This window comes from Pelobates fuscus, chromosome 8 (genome assembly GCF_036172605.1).
Source record: "Pelobates fuscus isolate aPelFus1 chromosome 8, aPelFus1.pri, whole genome shotgun sequence".
In the NCBI taxonomy this organism is placed as follows: Eukaryota; Metazoa; Chordata; class Amphibia; order Anura; family Pelobatidae; genus Pelobates; species Pelobates fuscus.
Window position 1 is genome coordinate 85,751,148 of NC_086324.1, and position 21,449 is coordinate 85,772,596.

General features: G+C 44.0%; 1 protein-coding gene across 1 annotated transcript in view; it reads right to left on the reverse strand.

Annotated features, from left to right (window-relative positions):
• LOC134570829 (cytochrome P450 3A8-like) overlaps positions 1-21,449 on the reverse strand; it is a 168,992-nt gene that overhangs the window by 78,916 nt on the left and 68,627 nt on the right. The window contains exons 5-6 of the mRNA XM_063428809.1: positions 9,820-9,933; positions 9,120-9,208 (exon numbers count right to left, since the gene is read on the reverse strand). Coding sequence (XP_063284879.1) covers positions 9,120-9,208; positions 9,820-9,933 — 203 coding nt within the window. The remainder of the gene's footprint in view (positions 1-9,119; positions 9,209-9,819; positions 9,934-21,449) is intronic.

Below are 21,449 nucleotides of genomic sequence, written 5' to 3' on the forward strand. Positions count from 1 at the left end.
CCACTGTGGCTACCTCTAGACCTGAACTGACAGGAGAAACAGGGGTATTACGTATCTCCTCTGGTGGGTTATTGGCACGAGATAATAGAGCCTGTAGCGCAAGCGCCATCTGATCCATTCTGTGGTCCATGGCTTCAAACCTAGGATCAGGAGAAGCCAGCTGACTGTTTGTACTTGCAGGTTCCATTGGCCCTGTCGTAATGTCAGGATCGGGACAGGGATCCAACACGCAGAGTACAAACAGTAGCCAGATACGTATACCGGACCTTAGAATGGCCGGACTAACGTAAGTAGTACAGTATAGAATGGTCAAAGACAAGCCGAGGTCGAGGGTAACAGAAGACAGGTAAGCGAGAGACAAGCCGAATCAAGGGTAACAGAGATAAGCAGAGTAAGGTAAACAAGCCGGGTCAAAACCAAAAGGGATAATAGAATACACAAGCACTGAGTGACTCGAACAAGCTAGAACCACGACAGGGCAATGAGCTAATGAAAGAAGCTCTGTTAAATACCCTGTTCAGAGCAGTAACCACGCCTCCGAGGCTTCCTGATTGGTCCTGCAGCAATTGAGTGACAGGTCGTTCCGGAGGAGTGTCCTGATGACAACTTCCTGCCTAGATGCTGTAAAAGGCAGTCACTCCCTCGCGGCCGGCCTTGCATGACCGGATAGACCGTGGGGAAGGGTGCCATCAGGCCGTCTGGATGGAGGAACAGCTAAGTCTCTACCTCTTTCGGAGGTAGAGACCACAGGTACCCTGACAGATGGTACGGCTAACGGATGGACCTCCGGTATTACGAGAGTGCAGGTTTTGGTATATTCTGCACCATATAATGCAGAGAATTGCTTTCTGTTTTGGATATCCAGACCATTACGAACAAACTGCGCAGACAGTTTCTCCCATGTCAAGATATCAGGAGATACGGAGACCTTCATGGAGCAAACGGGCACTGCCTTGCTCGGATAACAAGATTAAGGAAGGCTTATTACCCGGTCTGAAGGTAAACCGTACTTATGGATCACATGGTAAGACCGGAAACCCCGGTTGTCTTGACTTCCCCGGTCATTAAGATCTTGGGATAAGATGGCAGGACTGCCCCGTCTCCTCGGAGCGCATACCTGGTGAACAGGGTTCGGAGATGGTGGACCCTCCATCTATATACTCTATTTATCCCTCACGGGAGCCGTTTTGTTGGATTCTTGCTAACCTACTTTTCAACTACCGTCGAGGAGACCTACGAGACTTTATGGAGGTACCTGGTGTGCCCCTACTCCTAAACATCTTTCACTCTTAGACGAGGACAAATCCGCATGGAAATCTGCGCTCCAGTTTGCACTTCCCATCCCTTCGATTATTTCTGGGATTCACTATTCCCTGAATAGTCGACCACCGTTCCTCTACACAAGTTCAGTTCGGAACCCTGAATGAACGTCCTTTTGGAGTCTTTTCTCTACCACATCCGAGGATTACACAGTCCATTTGGAATATTGGAATCACTTAGGATACAGCTAGTCTGACCACACTCTTGCCTGCATTATAAATTTATTCTCGGATGAGACATCTCACCGGGTAGGCCAGGAGGGAACGAAAGATCCTACTCGGTTCTATTGCGACTTGGTGGTGGACTTGGGCGCATCCCTTGAGAGTGGAGGTCTACCTGCAAGGCCACATTGCCGGGTGCCCCTGGCAGGATCGGTGGAGCAACCTTATACCTCAAGAGTTGTGACATGGTGGCAGTGTCTTATCGCGGCCCTAAGTCCGCAAATGACCTTCGACATTTTATAACTGCAGGGAAATGGCTAATAGGTCAGTTTGCCAGCTCATGGACCGGCTGGTAGGTAACAGGTCGCGACCCCACGTACATTGGATCTATCAGCGGAGGATGTTTTTTCTGTTTTTGGGATACTTCATCAACTGGCATCTCCATCGGTTGCTGTATTGTCATCTATCGCAGTTGGAAAGTCCATTTGGGTTTGCTCGGGTAGCTCAGAGAATGGGTACCAGCGAAACAAACAGCGTGGAATTTGTTGACTGAGCGTTAAAACAGCAAATACGAAGCCTCCTGTCATGTTATAAAATTGTAGATTATGCTAGCTTTAGTGTACCTATAATCTTAATTTTATTAATGACAGGAGGCGAGTATTTCCCACCCGTTCTTATCCCTCCCTTTAATTTTATAGTTTGGATTAATCAGGTACGTATACAACTCTGCTTGTTTCTGCTACCTGTCACCTGTCCTCAGGGCTGGCCTTAGGGGTGTGCGAGCTGTGCGGCCGCACAGGGCGCCATGGTGCAGGGGGCGCCCTGCGGCCGCATAGCTCACACGGCATGTCTGTTAGCCGCAAGGCTAACAAGGCATTTGCCTTGGGCGGCATTTTCCAGGGGGCGGCAAAAAAAGCCGCCCCCAAATGCCCAAGGCAAATGTCTTGTTAGCCTTGCGGCTAACAGACATGCTGGGCGGTCTGGCGGCGCTGGCGGGCGGCTGGCGAGGGAGCACTTCCTCTGAGCTGTATGCTCAGCTCCCTCGCGCGCCGCAGAGTGAGGCTGGGAGCCGGAATATGACGTCATATTCCGGCTCCCAGCCTCACTCTGCGGCGCGCGAGGGAGCTGAGCAAACAGCTCAGAGGAAGTGCTCCCTCGCCAGCCGCCCGCCCAGCCCAGCAGCCACTGGACCACCAGGGAGGAAGAGACCCCCCCAGCATTCCCAAAGGTAAGGAGGCTGGGGGGGGGGTGTCTAAATAAATTTTAAAAAATGTGTTAATGTGGGTGAGTGTGTGTGTGTGTGTGTATCTGTGTCTGTTAGTGTGTGTGTGTGTGTGTATCTGTGTCTGTTAGTGTGTGTGTGTGTGTGTGTCTGTGTATGTTAGTGTGTGTCTGTGTCTGTTAGTGTGTGTCTGTGTCTGTTAGTGTGTGTCTGTGAGTGTGTGTCTGTGAGTGTGTTTGTCTGTTAGTGAGTGTGTGTGTCTGACTGTGTGTGTGTGGCTGTCTGCCTGTGTGTGTGTGTGACTGTTTGCCTATGTTTGTGTGTGTGTGTGTGTGTGTGTGTGTGTGTGTGACTGTCTGCGTGTGTGTGTGTGTGTGTGTGGCTGTCTGACAGTGTGTGTTTGACTGTTTGTCTGTGTTTGACTGTTTGTCTGTGTGTGTGTGTGTGTGGCTGTTTGCCTCTGTGTGTTTGGCTGTCTGCCTGTGTGTTTGTGTGTGGCTGTTTGCCTCTGTGTGTTTGGCTGTCTGCCTGTGTGTTTGTGTGTGGCTGTGTGTTTGGCTGTCTGCCTGTGTGTGTGTGTGGCTGTCTGCCTGTGTGTGTGTGTGACAGGGTGTGTGGGAAGGGGTAAGGAGGGGGGGAGGGGGGGAGGAAAGAGGAAATGATGCAATGGGAAGGGAGTTTTACAGTACCTAACTTTTTTCTGATTGGTTGTTTTTCTGTGCTGCTGTGGAGTTCTAGTAAAGAGAGACTAAAGCAAATACTCGCCTCCTGTCATTAATAAAATTAAGATTATAGGTACACTAAAGCTAGCATAATCTACAATTTCAGTCTGAAGTCCAAGTCGGTTAAACACCTGAAATGTTAAAACATACAATGGGGCAGGTGTATCAGTCCAAAAACAGAAGCTATTATGGGGCAAACTGGCAGATAAGAAACTGTTTATATTCAAAGTTACCACTGGTCTTCCATAATAAATAAATATCCTACAATATAATAATAATAAAAAATAAATTTTAATAATTATTAATGGTAGTAGTATTAACACTGGTTCACTGGCTGTCCTTCCTTGCAACATGTTTGGTATGTACTGATTACTTCATTAAAGGGATACATCACAAAACTTGCTATTTTGGAGATGTTATTATCCAGTCGTCTAGCCATCGCTATTTGGCATCCTACCAGTGGTGGAACTGATGTAGAGAGTGCCCTGGTGTAAGATTTTTTTTGGGTCCCTGAAGACACATGCCCATTGGGTGGCACTAAGTGCATGGGCCACTCGATGGGCCCTATCAGCGCATGGGCCATGGTGTAGCCGCAACACATTCATCGGCTGTTATTCCGCTGCTGTACCTTCTTTATTACAGGCAAGATATCTTTCCATGGTAACTGGAAAACCTTTTCAGGAGATGTAAGGCAATTTCCTGTGGTGTTTAGAAGGGGCTGTGGTGAAGTGTGTGTGTAGAGGTGTCTGTTTATGCTGTATTTGGGTAGCTAGGGGCTGTATTGTGTACACGTGCTCATGTTTAGGAGCTTTTGAGATTGTGTATGTGCTGTAAAGTGTGGGCATGTGTATATAGGGGCTGCAGTCTGAGTGTATGTGTATTGGAGTTGCATTGTGTTTTTATAAATGAGCTGTAGTGTGTGTGTGTGTGTGTGTGTGTGTGCATATATATATATATATATATATATATATATATATATATATATATATATATAATAAACAAAATACAGAATCCAGCACACTCGCTTATTAACCAAACAGTGATTTCAAATCTTAGAGATTGTAATAGTTTTATTTGAAAAAACCTCACCTAGGCAAAAAATGATGGGGGTTTAGTTACATTATATGATCATACATTGCATAAGCCTGCCAACTACGTCAAAGTACCCCATATTCATATGTATATATCCGTATGTATGTGTGTGTGTTGGTGAATGTATTTGGGGAAGTAGTGTGTACGTGGGTGAAGAGTTTATGTGTGGTATGAAGTGTGTGATGGGTGCACTGTGTGAATGTGTGAATGGGAGTGTATTGTATGTGGGGGATTCACTGTCTGTGAGGGTGTACTGTGTGTATGGGGTGTAGAGAGAGGTATAGGGAGGGGCTGTAACGGACCGTTTCAGCAGACAAGGGGTTAAAATCCGTTTAGGCGATAATCCCCTTTTCAAAGACAGGCACAGCTACTGTAGAACACCAAACTCCCGAACTGGATACAAAATAGCACTCCAAACTGGAACCTCACGAATAGCTGCTAGCAGACGAACAGGAAAAGCATACATCAGCTTACACTCCTGGCAATCAGTCTCCAACAGCATACAGTGAATCCCCCCAAGAACGAGACAAGGCTCCGTGTTGAGGGTCAAGCAGTGGTCTGAGGTTCTGGCACACCCAGCCTGGTTTTTATTACAGTCTTTTCAAATACAGGACCACCCACAGGGAGGTATAAAACAACCAATCACATCACAGTAACATCCCACAGATTCCCTCCCCTTATCCTGAGAGGAAACTCAATTACACATACAGTTAAAACATACTTTTTACCCAACTTTCATAACTCTAAAACCATACATCACATTCACATAAAAATTACATATTCACAATCAATCCAATTAAAAAAATGGCATGAATCAGACCAGGGGTTCAAAAGTTAGTAAAATATATTTTCGGCCCTGGCTGGCACATGGCTATCTGGCTCAGACCGGTTTTACAGAGCCCTCTCTCCTGGAGACAATGGGAAAATAATCCAATTATATCCAGGGATAGAGGCAGACTCCATTGAGCACATGGTTGCAAAAAGACATAAAATTACACAATGTTACAATTACTACATAAAACATATACATGCAACATATCCCCAGATAGCTTAGGTCTGAGCGCACATTATTGAATGGTGCTCAGACCACACACATACAGTTCAATTGCCATGGAGCTAAAGTCTTTCCCATAGTCTTTCATTATATAAATGGGCTCCATGGCATAGCTATCTGGGGTATCACCGCTCACACAGGGCAAGTACCGAATGACCCCACTGTATTTAAAGGGCCAGAATGAGTGACGCACTCTGTTAGGGCCGAATACGGTTTTTAAAGGGCCCAATCTCCCAGGGCCATAGTCCAAAGGCAGCAGGCGGGCAACCAGGCTTCTCCAATGCAATGTGGCGAGATTGTCACAGGGGCTTTGACATTTTAACTTTAATAATTGCTGTACTAAATAAATAAAACATTCCCCTTTCCCTGTTCTTACCTTGCAGGGAGGGGTTTGGCACAGATTCATGGTGGTTCAGAAGGTTGCCTATCCGTCAAGTACAGGGGAGGTCACGAGATGAGAGGTATCTCTCCTAGAGCTCCAGCACTTAAACAGACTGACTCATACACACAGAGACTGATCCACACACACAGATTGACACATTCACACAGACTGACTCCTATACATACACAGATTGACCTACCTACACACACACACACACACATACACACGCACTGACCCACAAACACACACAGACTGACCCATACACACTGACCCCCACCACAGGCTATGGTATAAACACATACAAACTGACCACACACACAAACTGACTCATATACACACACATATTGAACTATGCACACGCACACTGACCCCCCCACACAATCTGACCCCCACACACAGACAGACTGACACACAGACCCACACACATACTAACTCATATACACTCACAGATTTGAACCTTATTACTACTTGCTTCCTGGCTTTCATATCCTTGGTAGGGATAGATACCACCAATGCACTTGGGATAGAGCAAACAATATTTTGCTCTTTTCCATGTAAGTAGGATTTTAATTTGTATTGTATCTGGTATCCTTGTATTGTACACTCCATATTTTATTCTCTCCTTTTATATATACACTGCTCAAAAAAATAAAGGGAACATTTAACCCCTTAAGGACACATAACATGTGTGACATGTCATGATTCCCTTTTATTCCAGAAGTTTGGTCCTTAAGGGTTTAAACAACAAAATGTAACTCCAAGTCAATCACACTTCTGTGAAATCAAACTGTCCACTTAGGAAGCAACACTGAGTCACAATCAATTTCACATGCTGTTGTGCAAATGGGATAGACAACAGGTGGAAATTATAGGCAATTAGCAAGACACCCCCAATAAAGGAGTGGTTCTGCAGGTGGTGACCACAGACCACTTCTCAGTTCCTATGCTTCCTGGCTGATGTTTTGGTCACTTTTGAATGCTGGCGGTGCTTTAACTCTAGTGGTAGCATGAGACGGAGTCTACACAGATGAAAGCAGGTTCACACTGAGCACATGTGACAGACGTGACAGAGTCTGGAGACGCCGTGGAGAACATTCTGCTGCCTGCAACATCCTCCAGCATGACCGGTTTGGCAGTGGGTCAGTAATGGTGTGGGGTGGCATTTCTTTTGAGGGCCGCACAGCCCTCCATGTGCTCGCCAGAGGTAGCCTGACTGCCATTAGGTACCGAGATGAGATCCTCAGACCCCTTGTGAAACCATTTGCTGGTGCAGTTGGCCCTGGGTTCCTCCTAATGCAAGACAATGCTAGACCTCATGTGGCTGGAGTGTGTCAGTAGTTCCTGCAAGACGAAGGCATTGATGCTATGGACTGGCCCGCCCGTTCCCCAGACCTGAATCCAATTGAGCATATCTGGGACATCAGGTCTCGCTCCATGCACCAACGTCACGTTGCACCACAGACTGTCCAGGAGTTGGCAGATGCTTTAGTCCAGGTCTGGGAGGAGATCCCTCAGAATACCATCCGCCACCTCATCAGTAGCATGCACAGGCATTGTAGGGAGCCCACACACACTACTGAGACTCATTTTTACTTGTTTTAAGGACATTACATCAAAGTTGGATCAGCCTGTAGTGTGTTTTTCCACTTCAATTTTGAGTCTGACTCCAAATCCATACCTCCATGGGTTGAAACATTTGATTTCCATTTTTAATTTTTGTGTGATGTTGTTGTCACCACATTCAACTATGTAAAGAACAAAGTATTTCAGAAGAATATTTAATTCATTCAGATCTGGGATGTGTTATTTTTGTGTTCCCTTTATTTTTTTGAGCAGTGTATATATATTTACAGAGGGGATCTGCACCACCAACGTATCCCAGAGTGGGGATCATACCAGTAAGGGACTCCTAATTGGGTCCATTAGCCACTACTTAGTGACTGGCTTCGAGTAATGACAGCTTTTTATTCTGTTGCTACTGATGACATTTTCTAATCAGTAAACAGATGCTACTAGATACTAGAAGCAAGTCTAGTGACAGGCACTTTAATGAGTGGTGGATGGTTTGTATAAAGTAGCAACAACATTAAAGGGATTCTATAGTGTTAGGAATTCCAGCACCGATGTCTCTTGAAGCTGCATTGGTGCTCACTCTATCCGATTAGGGTGACCAAACGCGCATGGGCACCCTGTCACATATTTAACTGCACATAAAAATGTGGTTAACTGCACATAAAAATGTGGTTAACGGCATTTACTGTCCTGACAGGAAAAGTTGTGCCGAGTAACATTACAGTCCTGACAGGAAAAGTTGCGCCAAGCAACATTACTGTCCTGACAGGAAAAGTTGTGCCGAGCAGCAATCATGCTCATGGAAACCTGGTAATTACTTTTGGGGTCAAAGGCTGGTCATGGCTAATCAAATCCACAAGAGGGTTTTGTGCTGAGCAGCAATCTAGCACATGTAAACCTGGTAATTGCCTTTGGGGTCAAAGGCCGGTTACAGACAATGGAATCTACAGGAGGGTTATTTAAACCCAGCTCTCCTCTTGCTCATTGCCTTGTCGTGATTTCATGCCTATGGTTATCTGAGAGTGTGTTCCTGATGCTGATTTTCTGGTATTTGACTTTGGCTTTGTTTTGACTTCCCTGATATCCGGTATCCTTGACTTTTGGCTTTCCCTCATCTTTGTGTCTAATTCTGTGTCTCTGACCTCGGCTAATATTTTGACTATTCTTGAAGCCGTTAAGTCTGGCCATTCTAAGGTCCAGTTATACGTTATCCTTAGTTCTAGGTGTGACGCAGTACTGCGTGCTGGATCAACTTGTAATCCTGACACACCCTTTCCATAGGAAGGCATTGCCTCAATGCTTTCCTATAGGGTTTTCACAGACACTGGATGTCCTAAATATCTTGAGTGTCTATCTGGAGAGTTTTGTCTTCTCCTATTTTTACAGTCTGAGTACATATTGGCTACAAAGAGAGAACTCAATGGATTCCAACACTATAGTTAAGATACCTTAATCTATTTTAAAATGTATAGACATAAATTCACTTTTTATAACTAGTAGCTTAATATTTGTACATGTGATTACATTTGCAGGTTTTACATAATCTAGAAAATATAAGGAACCAATCATTACCTAAAACTAACTGCATACTCACTCTTTCATGTTAAGAGGCTCTTTCCTTTCAATTTTTTGCTGTAAATTCTGCACTAAAAGATCTCCATACTGCTTTACTAGAGGAAACATCTGAAATAGTAATGGAAATTAATTGGTGTATTATTTTAAAAACTATTATTTTTATTTATATTCTACATGTTCATGATTATTTCAAATTACATTTTTAAAGATTCATTTATTTTAAATGATTATGGTCTTTACAAGGTAAGATCGCAAATACAGCCTGCTGTGAGCAAAAATTTTTTTTTATATATAGGCATTTGAATCTGCTTCTCATTAATTATTGTTTTAAGGGGAGAGTAACATTTTTCATTACAGTTGACTTTTCCAAATTGTATTAATACCCTCTGATCTGAGAAAGAGGAGCTACCCATCTTTTATTATGTACAAATAAACAGAAAGGAAAATTACAGTAAGTAAAAATAAATGTTCTTTTTTCTAAGGAATAAATAAATTACCATATAAATGGTAGGGTACAGAAAATAAAATGAAAGGGTCTTATGTCCAGCTGAAAATAAATACATATTTTTTTTTCTGTGATTTACTACCAAAGTTGGTAATAGAAACTAGTCTTATCATCCTAAGTCGTACAGCGTTCTATAACACTCTCCTGAAATGACTACATCCAGATCAGTTTTCCCCTGTGTCAAAATGAAAGGTATGTTTAATAGGTCATTCACCTTCTTCAATTTCCCACTGGTGAATGTAGGTGATAGGATAGAACGAATTCTCTTCCACTGTTCATCCTCAGCAGTAGATACCGCTACCTTCAATGGACCATTGAGACCAAAATTCTAAAGAATATAAAATAGTACAGCGATGTGACATACAGAAAAACAAGCATGATATCAAGTATTCATGAAACTCCAGAGGTGCCATATAAAATATAATCTTCACATTGTGCACATGCAGTGTGTTCATAAGATAGTCAAGTTATACGATCAACAAAATTGGCATAATTGGAGGGGAAAAAATTGCCATCATGTTGGTGCACAGCCAGGGACCCAAGCAGAGAGTAAGGTAGGTTCTATTAGAAGCATCTGCTCTATTGCCCGTGGTATAGATAGTGAAAGCATGTGTATGATTTAACAATCTTATGATCACAATCTACTAAACTATGTCCACAAGATACTACAGTGTGCGCACTATGTAAAAAAAAATGTATATATATATATATATATATATATATATATATATATATATATATATTAGAAGGTTCCTCTTTGGCTCAATAAGTATTAATACAAGAAGATATAATATATGAGCCATCATTATTTAAAGGGACACTAGAAACACCCTTTATTGTGGCATGACTCACAGCAGTTCCAGATCCAAGAAAACATCCTGAATTTTGGCTCCAGTACCTCTCTCCCAGGATTAATATCAGATGAAATTCCAAATAAGTGTCACATGAGTTCATCAATAGACATGAACATGAACTGCAGTCAAGGCAATCATCTCATGCTAAATGGCTTCAGTAGTGTTCTGCACATGGACACTGTCAGACTAATGCTGGGAGATATGTTGTAGTTGTTATGGTGCAAAGATAGTATGGGTACACTCTTAGTTTTCTATCTAACCAATGTCAAACGGTTTGGGGATTTCTTGTTTTTTTGTATCAAACCTTACTCATTATATATCCGATTTCTTTGATGATATGAATATGCAACATATGCACATGCTGTTGTCATGGTACCTGTGGTGTCTACCTCAGAGGAGGTTAGACACCTAGACGTGTTTCCTCAAAAGGGGGCTGGCACGCCCGATCTCTTCAGCCTCTCCGGCCGTTTACACGCCGGCCGCGATAGCTCCGCCTCCTTTTTTGACGCGGCGCTCATTAGCCGACGTCATGACCCGCCAGAAACCGCAAATCAGGATATTTTGGGGGAATGGCCAACAAGAACCAAGGTATAAAAGAGTTTTATTTGCAATGATTCATTGCCCTGTCGTGGTTCTAGCTAGTCTGGTCACTCAGTGCTCTTACTTCTTTTGTGTATTTGGTTATTGATTCGGCTTTGTATTTTCGACCCTGCTTCCTTCTCTTATCCTTTTGACTCCGCTTGTCTCTCGCTTACCTGTTCTCTCGTTCCCTCGACCTCGGCTTGTCTCTGACCATTCTTTGCCTACTCCTTACGTTAGTCCGGCCATTCTAAGGTCCGGTATACGTACCTACTCCTGTTTGCATTCTGCGTGTTGGATCCCTGTCACGATCCTGACATTACGACAGGGCCAATGGATCCTGCAGGTGCGAACTCTCAGGTCGGTTCTCCTGACTCTAGATTTGAGGCCATGGACCATAGAATGGATCAGATGGCCCTAGCTTTGCAAGCTTTGTTATCACGTCCTAATACTCAGTCAGAGGAAATGCGTGCTTCCACTATCTCTCCTGTAAGTACAGGCTTAGAGGTAACCACATTGGGTGCCTCTTCCCGTGTCACTTCCCCTCTACGCTATGGCGGCTCTCCTGATACTTGTTGAGGTTTTTTAAACCAGATAAGTATTCATTTTGAGCTACAACCTTGGGCCTACCCTACTGACAGGGCTAAGGTTGGATTTATAATTACTTTATTTATTGACAAAGCCCTCAGATGGGCTAACCCTCTGTGGGAAAATGATAACCCTTTAGTCTATAATTATAATGCTTTTGTCACAGCCTTTAGGAGGACTTTTGACCCCCCAGGAAGAAAGGCCAATGCAGCTAGACTACTGTTACGTCTTAGACAGCATAACAGAACCCTCGTGGATTATGCGTTAGAGTTCAGATCCTTGGCGGCAGAAGTCAAATGGAATGAACAGGCTTATATGGACGTATTTTTGAACGGGTTATCTGATGAGGTTGCCACAAGAGAACTTCCAGAAAATTTGTAGGATATGATTTCATTTATTTCCCGAATAGATGAACGTATGAAACAGAGGCAGAATACTCGGGATAGAACCCGTAGACCTTCCATAAGACTATCCCCCTCATTTCAGAATTCTGACTCTACAACCTTAGCTCTTCCAGAACCTATGCAAATAGGAACCACTCGGCTCTCAGAGGATGAGAGACAGTACAGGAGAAGGGAGGGTCTTTGTATGTATTGTGGACTAAGAGGTCACCTACGCCTAAATTGCCCTAACCGGCCGGGAAACGCTTGCACCTAAGTTTCTCAAGAGGACAGGCCTTGGGTGTTTCTATCTTGTCCTCTAGATATGATTATAAAGACCATAGGCTTCTTATACCTGTCTCTTTAGCTTGGGAAAAGGGAGTTATAGATACTATGGCTTTGATAGATTCCGGAGCAGCTGAAAGCTTTATAGATCAAGCCTTTGCCAATAACCACTCTATCCTATCTCAACTAAGAGATACACCCTTGGCCGTTGAGGCCATAGATGGTAGACCACTATCAGAGCCTGTTATCTTTCGTGAAACCATACCCGTTAGATTAACCATTGGTATTCTACACGAGGAAAATATGTCCCTAATGCTAAATGCTAATCTCATCTCCTTCAGTTCCCGTGGTCTTGGGGTATCCCTGGCTTAAGAAGCATAACCCTACCATTGACTGGGAACTAGGAGAGATAGTATCATGGGGTCAGGGTTGTAGGAAAGGATGTTTACAGAAAGTCTCACCGGTTTGCTTAGTAAATGCTCCTATTAACTCTTCCCAATCTACAGACACTATTGCAGTACTTGGATTTGAAGGCAGTGTTTGACAAGAGGAAGGCTGATACTTTACCTCCTCATAGGTCTTTCAACTGTAATATTAAACCCTTGCCTCGTACTATGCCTGCCTCGGAGCGGTACGGTATGTCCTTTATCCACTAATGAAAACGTAGTCCTACAGTAATATATATATGTCTAGGAGAAAACCTTACACAAAGGATTTATTAGGAGGTCTTCATCTCCGGCTGGGGCCGGTTTCTTCTTTGTGGATAAAAAAAAGACGGCACTCTGCGGCCTTGCATTGATTATCGAGGCTTAAATAAGATAATGACTAGGAATGCATATCCTATTCCCCTGATTACAGAGCTATTTGATAGACTGAAGGGCTCCAAGATTTTTACCAAGTTAGATTTGAGGGGAGCATATAACTTGGTAAGAATTCAGCAGGGAGACGAATGGAAAATGGCCTTCAATACCCTTTACGGCCATTATGAGTACACGGTAATGCCCTTCGGGCTTTGCAATGCACCAGAGGTCGTCCAAGATCGAATTAATGAGGTTCTTAGGGAATTTCAGCATGAATGCGTTATAGTATATTTGGATGATATACTAATACATTCTAGAGAGAATGAGACTCACCACAGACAAGTCAGAAGGGTATTGCGTAAACTTTTACAACATGGATTGTATTGCAAATTGGAGAAATGTAGCTTCAATCAATCTCAGATAAACTTTTTTGGTTACATTATTTCTGGTGACGGGTTTATGATGGACCCGATTAAACTTCAATCGATTTTAGATTGGCCATTGCCCAGGGGACTCAAGGCCATTCAGAGGTTTATCAGATTCTCCAATTATTATAGGCGCTTTATTAAAGGTTACTCTTCTGTAGTGATGTCCCGAACGGTTCGCTGGCGAATAGTTCCTGGCGAACATCGCATGTTCGCATTCGCCACGGATGGCAAACATATGTGAGGTTCGGTCCGCCCCCTATTCGTCATCATTGAGTAAACTTTGACCCTCTACCTCACAGTCAGCAGACACTTTCCAGCCAATCAGCAGCAGACCCTCCCACCTCCTAGACCGCATACAATTTAGATTAATTCTGAAGCTGCATTCATTTTTTTTTTATTATTATTTTTGTGTTTATTATACATTATCCCCCATAGCCAGTAACCTGTGTTTATTATACATTATCCCCCATAGCCAGCAACCTGTGTTTATTATACATTATCCCCCATAGCCAGTAACCTGTGTTTATTATACATTATCCCCCATAGCCAGTAACCTGTGTTTATTATACATTATCCTCCCCATAGCCAGTAACCTGTGTTTATTATACATTATCCTCCCATAGCCAGTAATCTGTGCTTATTATACATTATCCTCCCATAGCCAGTAACCTGTGCTTATTATACATTATCCCCCCATAGCCAGTAACCTGTGTTTATTATACATTTTCCCCCATAGCCAGTAACCTGTGTTTATTATACATTATCCCCCATAGCCAGTAACCTGTGTTTATTATGCATTATCCCCCCACAACCAGTAACCTGTGTTTATTATACATTATCTGGTGTAACAGTAGTGTACATTTAAAAAAAAATACAGGGGGCTTGTTGTCACCTTTCGGGGACCCTTGGTGTTTTACGTGGCTGGGTGGAGGAAGAGACCTTTAATGACATCAGTGAGGACAAGGAACAGGACATGGCTAGCTTGGTATCCAACCTTGTGCAAATGGGGAGTTTGCGGTTGTGCAAATGGACTGTTTGCGGTGCGTTAAACGGGGAGTTCGGTCTGTCACTGTGAAGCGGGCGTAACCCTTACACTACCTGATCGATACAACATCATACCTGATGTTTTAAAGCACGTTATTCCAAACAATTTAGGAATGTTAGGTGATTATGCCCTTTATGGATTAAAACCAGACTCTGCATCAACTATGTAATTTTCCATGGGAGTTTTGCCATGGATCCCCCTCCGGCATGCCACAGTCCAGGTGTTAGTCCCCTTGAAACAACTTTTCCATCACTATTGTGGCCAGAAAGAGTCCCTGTGGGTTTTAAAATTCGCCTGCCTATTGAAGTCTATGGCGGTTCGCCCGTTGGCGAACATTTGCGGAAGTTCGCGTTCGCCATTCGCGAATGGAAAATTTCATGTTCGCGACATCACTACTCTTCTGTTATTGCTCCTTTTACTAATATGTATGACTAAACAGGGTGCTAATACCAAAACATGGTCTACGGAGGCTCTCTCTGCTTTCAAAACACTCAAGGAACATTTTGCCTCTGCACCAATATTGTTCCATCCTGACACCTCGTTGCCTTTTTTACTCGAGGTAGACGCCTCAGAGTCAGGCATAGGCGCAGTCTTGTCCCAAAGACAAGGTTTGGATAAACCGTTACATCCATGTGGCTTCTTTTCTAAAAAATTGTCTGAGACAGAAAGTAGATATGACATTGGAGACAGGGAACTGTTAGCGGTCATAATGGCATTAAAAGAATGGAGACATTTGTTAGAGGGGACTTTACACCCGATTCCTATTTTAACGGACCACAAGAATTTGTCCTATATAGGGGAAGCCAAACGATTGTCCACCAGGCAAGCTCGTTGGTCCTTGTTCCTTACTCATTTCAATTACGTACTCACATATAGACCAGGTTCTAAGAACTCCAAGGCGGGTGCATTGTCCCGCCAACGTGAAATATTAACCTAATTTTTAGATAGTAAATTGTCTATTTACTTATATAGCTTTCAATCAGCATTTAACAATTCATTTGAGATTTACCTAAAATAACCGCTAGGGCCAGGAAGTTTCCCATTTGTCATCGACTAACACTAGTGATGTCGCAAACGCGAACTTCCTCAAATGTTCGCGAACCGGCGAACCGCGTGAACCGCCATTGACTTCATTGGGCAGGCGAATTTTAAAACCAACAGGGACTATTTCTGGCCACAAAAGTGATGGAGAAGTGGTTTCAAGGGGACTAACACCTGGACTGTGGCATGCCGGAGGGGGATCCATGGCAAAACTCCCATGGAAAATTACACAGTTGATGCAGAGTCTGCTTTTAATCCATAAAGGGCAGAAATCACCTAACATTCCTAAATCACAATGGATATGGATTGACACCTGACATATGACATATTGACACCTTGACATATGGATTGATACCTGTCCTCAGAGCCCCTGATGCACACGGACACAGAGCAGAATAGGGACTGTTCCCCCTACATAGGGTCACTTGGCAGATATGGATTGACACCTGTCCTCAAAGACCATGATACACACTGACACAGAGAAGAATAGAGACTGTTCCCCCTACATAGGGTCACTTGGCAGATATGGCGTAGTCGTGGGAGGAGGAGGAGGATTACTTTCACCTCTTCCCCTGTTAGATTCCCGTTGTGCTGTGACATCACCCTTATACGCTGTGTAAAGCATACTTTTTAATTTATTTTGCAAATGCTGCATCCTTTCTGACTTGTAATTCGGTAACATTTCCGCCACTGTCTGCTTATACCAGGGGTCTAGTAGCGTGGACACCCAGAGCAGGTCGTTCTCCTTCAGCCTTTTTATACGAGGGTCCCTCAACAGGCACGACAGCATGAAAGACCCCATTTGCACAAGGTTGGATGCCGAGCTACTCATTTCCCATTCCTCCTCCTCACACAGAGCAGAATAGAGACTGTTCCCTCTACATAGGGTCACTTGGAAGATATGGATTGACACCTGTCCTCAAAACCCCTGATACACACTGACACAGAGCAAAATAGGGACTGTTCCCCCTACATAGGGTTACTTGGAAGATATGTATTGACACCTGTCCTCAAAGCCCATGATACACACTGACACAGAGCAGAATAGAGACTGTTCCCCGTCCTCAGAGACCATGATACACACTGACACAGAGCAGAATATAGACTGTTCCCTCTACATAGGGTCACTTGGCAGGTATGGATTGACACCTGTCCTCAGAGACCATGATACACACTGACACAGAGCAGAATAGAGACTATTCCCCCTACATACGTCACTTGGTAGATATGGATTGACACCTATCCTAAGGATCCCTGATACACACAGACACAGAGCAGAATAGGGACTGTTCCTCCTACATAGGGTCACTTGGCAGATATGGCGTGGTCGTGGGAGGAGGATGACTTTCACCTCTTCCCCTGTTATATTCCCGCTGTGCTGTGACATCACCCTTATACGCTGTGTAAAGCATACTTTTTAATTTATTTTGCAAATGCTGCATCCTTTCCGACTTGTAATTCGGTAACATTTCTGCCACTGTCTGCTTATACCAGGGGTCTATTAGTGTGGACACCCAGAACAGGTCGTTCTCCTTCAGCCTTTTTATACGAGGGTCCCTCAACAGGCACGACAGCATGAAAGACCCCATTTGCACAAGGTTGGATGCCGAGCTACTCATTTCCCGTTCCTCCTCCTCACACAGAGCAGAATAGAGACTGTTCCCCCTACATAGGGTCACTTGGCAGATATGGATTGACACCTGTCCTCAAAACCCCTGATACACACTGACACAGAGCAGAATAGGGACTGTTCCCCCTACATAGGGTCACTTGGCAGATATGGATTGACACCTATCCTAAGGATCCCTGATACACACTGACACAGAGCAGAATAGAGACTGCTCCCCCTACATAGGGTCACTTGGCAGATATGGATTGAAACCTGTCCTCAAAACCCCTGATACACACTGACACAGAGCAGAATAGGGACTGTTCCCCCTACATAGGGTCACTAGGCAGATATGGATTGACACCTGTCCTCAGAGACCATGATAAACACTGACACAGAGCAGAATAGGGACTGTTCCCCCTACATAGGGTCACTTGGCAGATATGGATTGACACCTGTCCTCAGAGACCATGATAAACACTGACACAGAGCAGAATAGGGACTGTTCCCCCTACATAGGGTCACTTGGCAGATATGGATTGACACCTGTCCTCAAAACCCCTGATACACACTGACACAGATCAGAATAGGGACTGTTCCCCCTACATAGGGTCACTTGGCAGATATGGATTGACACCTATCCTAAGGATCCCTGATACACACTGACACAGAGCAGAATAGGGACTGTTCCTCCTACATAGGGTCACTTGGCAGATATGGATTGACACCTGTCCTCAAAGACCATGATACACACTGACACAGAGCAGAATAGGGACTGTTCCCCCTACATAGGGTCACTTGGCAGATATGGATTGACACCTGTCCTCAAAACCCCTGATACACACTGACACAGAGCAGAATAGGGACTGTTCCCCCTACATAGGGTCACTTGGCAGATATGGATTGACACCTGTCCTAAGGATCCCTGTATTGGTGAACATTGTCGCCCAAACTAATTTATATGTGTGGCGAAACCAACCTCGCCACTGTGAACTGGAGGAGCCTGGTTGCCCGCCTGCTGCCTTTAGATTATGGACTGGCAGCTAAAGGGTTAATTTTGCTGTGCAGAAGGATTTATTTCTCCCTTCCTGCACAGCAGTTCGGTAGATTCCATCTACCGAACAAACAGCCGTTTACCAACCTCCCCAGAGCCGTGGGAAGCCGGCCGGCGTTGTTAATTGGCCACCCAGAAGCTGGAGTGTGCCTCCAATTTACCTCCCTGAAGCTGCGGTTAACCGCAGCTTAATTGCTTGTTACTGGGTGGCCGCTGTTACACTTAGCGGCCCGCTAGGTGGCGGTGTTCTGGAGCTCCCCGGGCAGCCAGTGCTTTTCTGCCCGACTTTCATGCACCAAAATCGGACACTTTTACATGCAGGCACCGCTGAACATCCAGCCCCTGGTTCTAATTCGTATGGATTTGGTGAATGCAGGGAAATTCGGTATTTTATGTTTTATGTGAATGTTTTAACCCAGATAGCAATGCCATGGAGCCTGTTCGTATAATTAAAGACTTTAGCTCCAGGGCACTTAAACTGTATTCGGGTGGTCTGGGTGCCATTCACCTAATAATGTGCACCCAGACCTGAGCTATCTGGGGATACATGTCTGGTTTTATGTATAAAATGCGTCTTTATGTATTTTAAAGTGATATACTGTTTGTGTCACCATGTGTATAATGGAGTCTTGCCTTGTCCTGGGAGATAATTGAATTACTTCATTAATTATCTCCAGGACAGAGAGGAGGAAGCCAGGATGCATTGTGGGAAAGTATTGTGGTTGTATGTACTAAAGTGATAAATGAATAAATACAGAGAAAAATTAATAGGGTAGATACAAAGCTTCACAAAAACTCATGCAAAGCATTGGAAATAGTCCTATAAATGGCCTACCTCAGAGCTGCAAAGTAGGGGGTAACCCAGAAAAATTCACAGAGAAGGAGACCCTTGAAACAAGGGGATCCTGAAAAGCAGCTCTGGACACAGAAAAGGCACTTGAATGCCAGGTTACAGGAAAGGAAGAGAGAAATATGGGTGGGGGAAAGAAGGGATAGAAAATAACCCTACACAGTCCCCCAAACCTCCTTAATGCACAGCTTCCTAAAAATAGAAGTAATTAGTTGCCCGCCATAGGCAATGGTGAGCAAAAAGGAGGGGGAGTCCCAGGTCTCAAAATACCGCCTGAGAAAATCTGCTCGTGGATAACAACCACCAGGGCCAGAGACAGGCTGTCCTAAAGGTCTGAATAACCTGGATAACTCAAGAAATCACCACATACTAACTGCCTAAGTGCTACCTAAAAAATGTGAAAATAAACATAAGAAAGAAAAGTAAACGCTCGACGCGCGTTTCAGCGTGAATACACGCCGTCGTCAGGAGCAAGTCAAACACTGTGTGCACATAAGCCTCTTAAGTACCTGTAAATTCAGGACTAAATGCCCTGCAGCTGATCGGAGCATATGGGGGGCGTGTGTGAGCAACATTCAGTCACGCCTACTCTCCATGTCATAGCCTCCTGTGGCTATGCATTGGTGGTTATGTGGATCAATCAAAAGTTGATCCAACAACGTCCGCCACTCCCCCTACTAGCCGCCTCTCGAGCCTTGACGCTGGTCATAGGATGACCGGCACGTCCGTCAAGTTATGACCGGGGGGAGGGAAGGAAAGGGAGTGACTGAATGCCCGTCACGCCTTATCTATCACTGGCCGGTCGCTTCGAGTGGGGGAGTGGTTTGGACCCAGTCAGTCCCTATGAATGGTGGGACAATGTCCTACGTCATACCCCCTCAGCAGGTCGGCCAGTGTAAGATATGCTCGAATAAATTGACATATATGACTCAAAACCCTAATAGGGTGTTTTTAGATGGCTGATATATAGTAAGTTATTAAATACCTGAGAGTGAAGGGTCGAGTTGTGTCAACCTCCTCACACTTTCAGGGCTAGACAATATATTGAAGTGGAAAACTTGCTAGTGAAAGTAAACTCTATAAGGTAAAGATCAAAGTGATATAATAGACAATCTCATCACTCCACTGATCGTGAATAAACTCTCATTTGCTATTCCAACCTGAGGAGTACCCTTGGAATACTCCAAGTGTCAGTAATAATCGGACTAGAGAGAAGGAGATTATTAAGACTGTAAGTATAAAGGAAGCCATCAATTAAAGAGATAGTCAATATTAGGCGCTGTGTAGTCAGGAAGGGCCGATGAAACTATATACAGTGTGTTCATAAGAACAAAAACAAAAAACTTTTATTATTTACATATAGACAAATTTACAGAAAGCAAATTAAAATATGGTTAGTCACATGGGTTTCAAGCCTATTGACTGTGGATGTGGAGTAACCTTAATTCTATAAGAATGATGTGAACGAAAAACCTTCGTTCAGTCCCCGAGGAGAAAGTGTTTTTAATTTATAAATCCAGTAGGACTCCCTTTGTTTCAGTTTGCGATCCCAATCGCCTTTACGTTGGGTCTGAGGTATTAGTTCGATACCTATGAAACGTATCCTGCTTGATGAATTAGCATGATGTGTCTTAAGATGTCTAGAGATGGGGGTTTCCAATCTCCTTCTGACGGAATTTACATGTTCCCTGATGCGGAATTTGAAAGGGCGGAAGGTCTTCCCGACGTACTTAATTCCACAGGAGCACGTCAGAAGGTAGATTACCCCCTCCGTACGACAATTAAAAAATGATTGTACTGAATGGAAGTCATGATTAGAGCTATCCGAAAAAGTCCTAGTTTCTTTAGCTATGTACTGGCAGGCACTACATCGTCCACACATATATGTGCCCTTAGGGAGGTATGGTTTGGTTGAGTTGCCAAGTGGTCCAAAATGGCTAGGTACCAATAGATCCCTAAAGTTTTTACCTCTCCGAGCTGTGACTGACGGGAATGGAGAGATCACTGATTTTAACTGAGCGTCTGATGTCAAGATTGGCCAGTATCTGCCGAGAATTGATGTCATTGTATGCCAACCTGCATCAAAAGTTCCGATGCAGCGAATTTGATGACTTGTTGGTACACTGTTATCCTTGAGAAGGTCATTTCTATCGGAATTTAATGCCCTCGAGTATGCCCTTTTTAGTACTTTGTTGGGGTACCCTTTATCTTTGAAGGATTTCCTTAGACTAACAGCTTTAGTTTTGAAGTCTTCAAGGTTTGAGCAGTTTCTGCGCAATCGCAGGTATTGCCCAATCGGTATGCCAGCTTTAGAGGGATAGGGGTGATAAC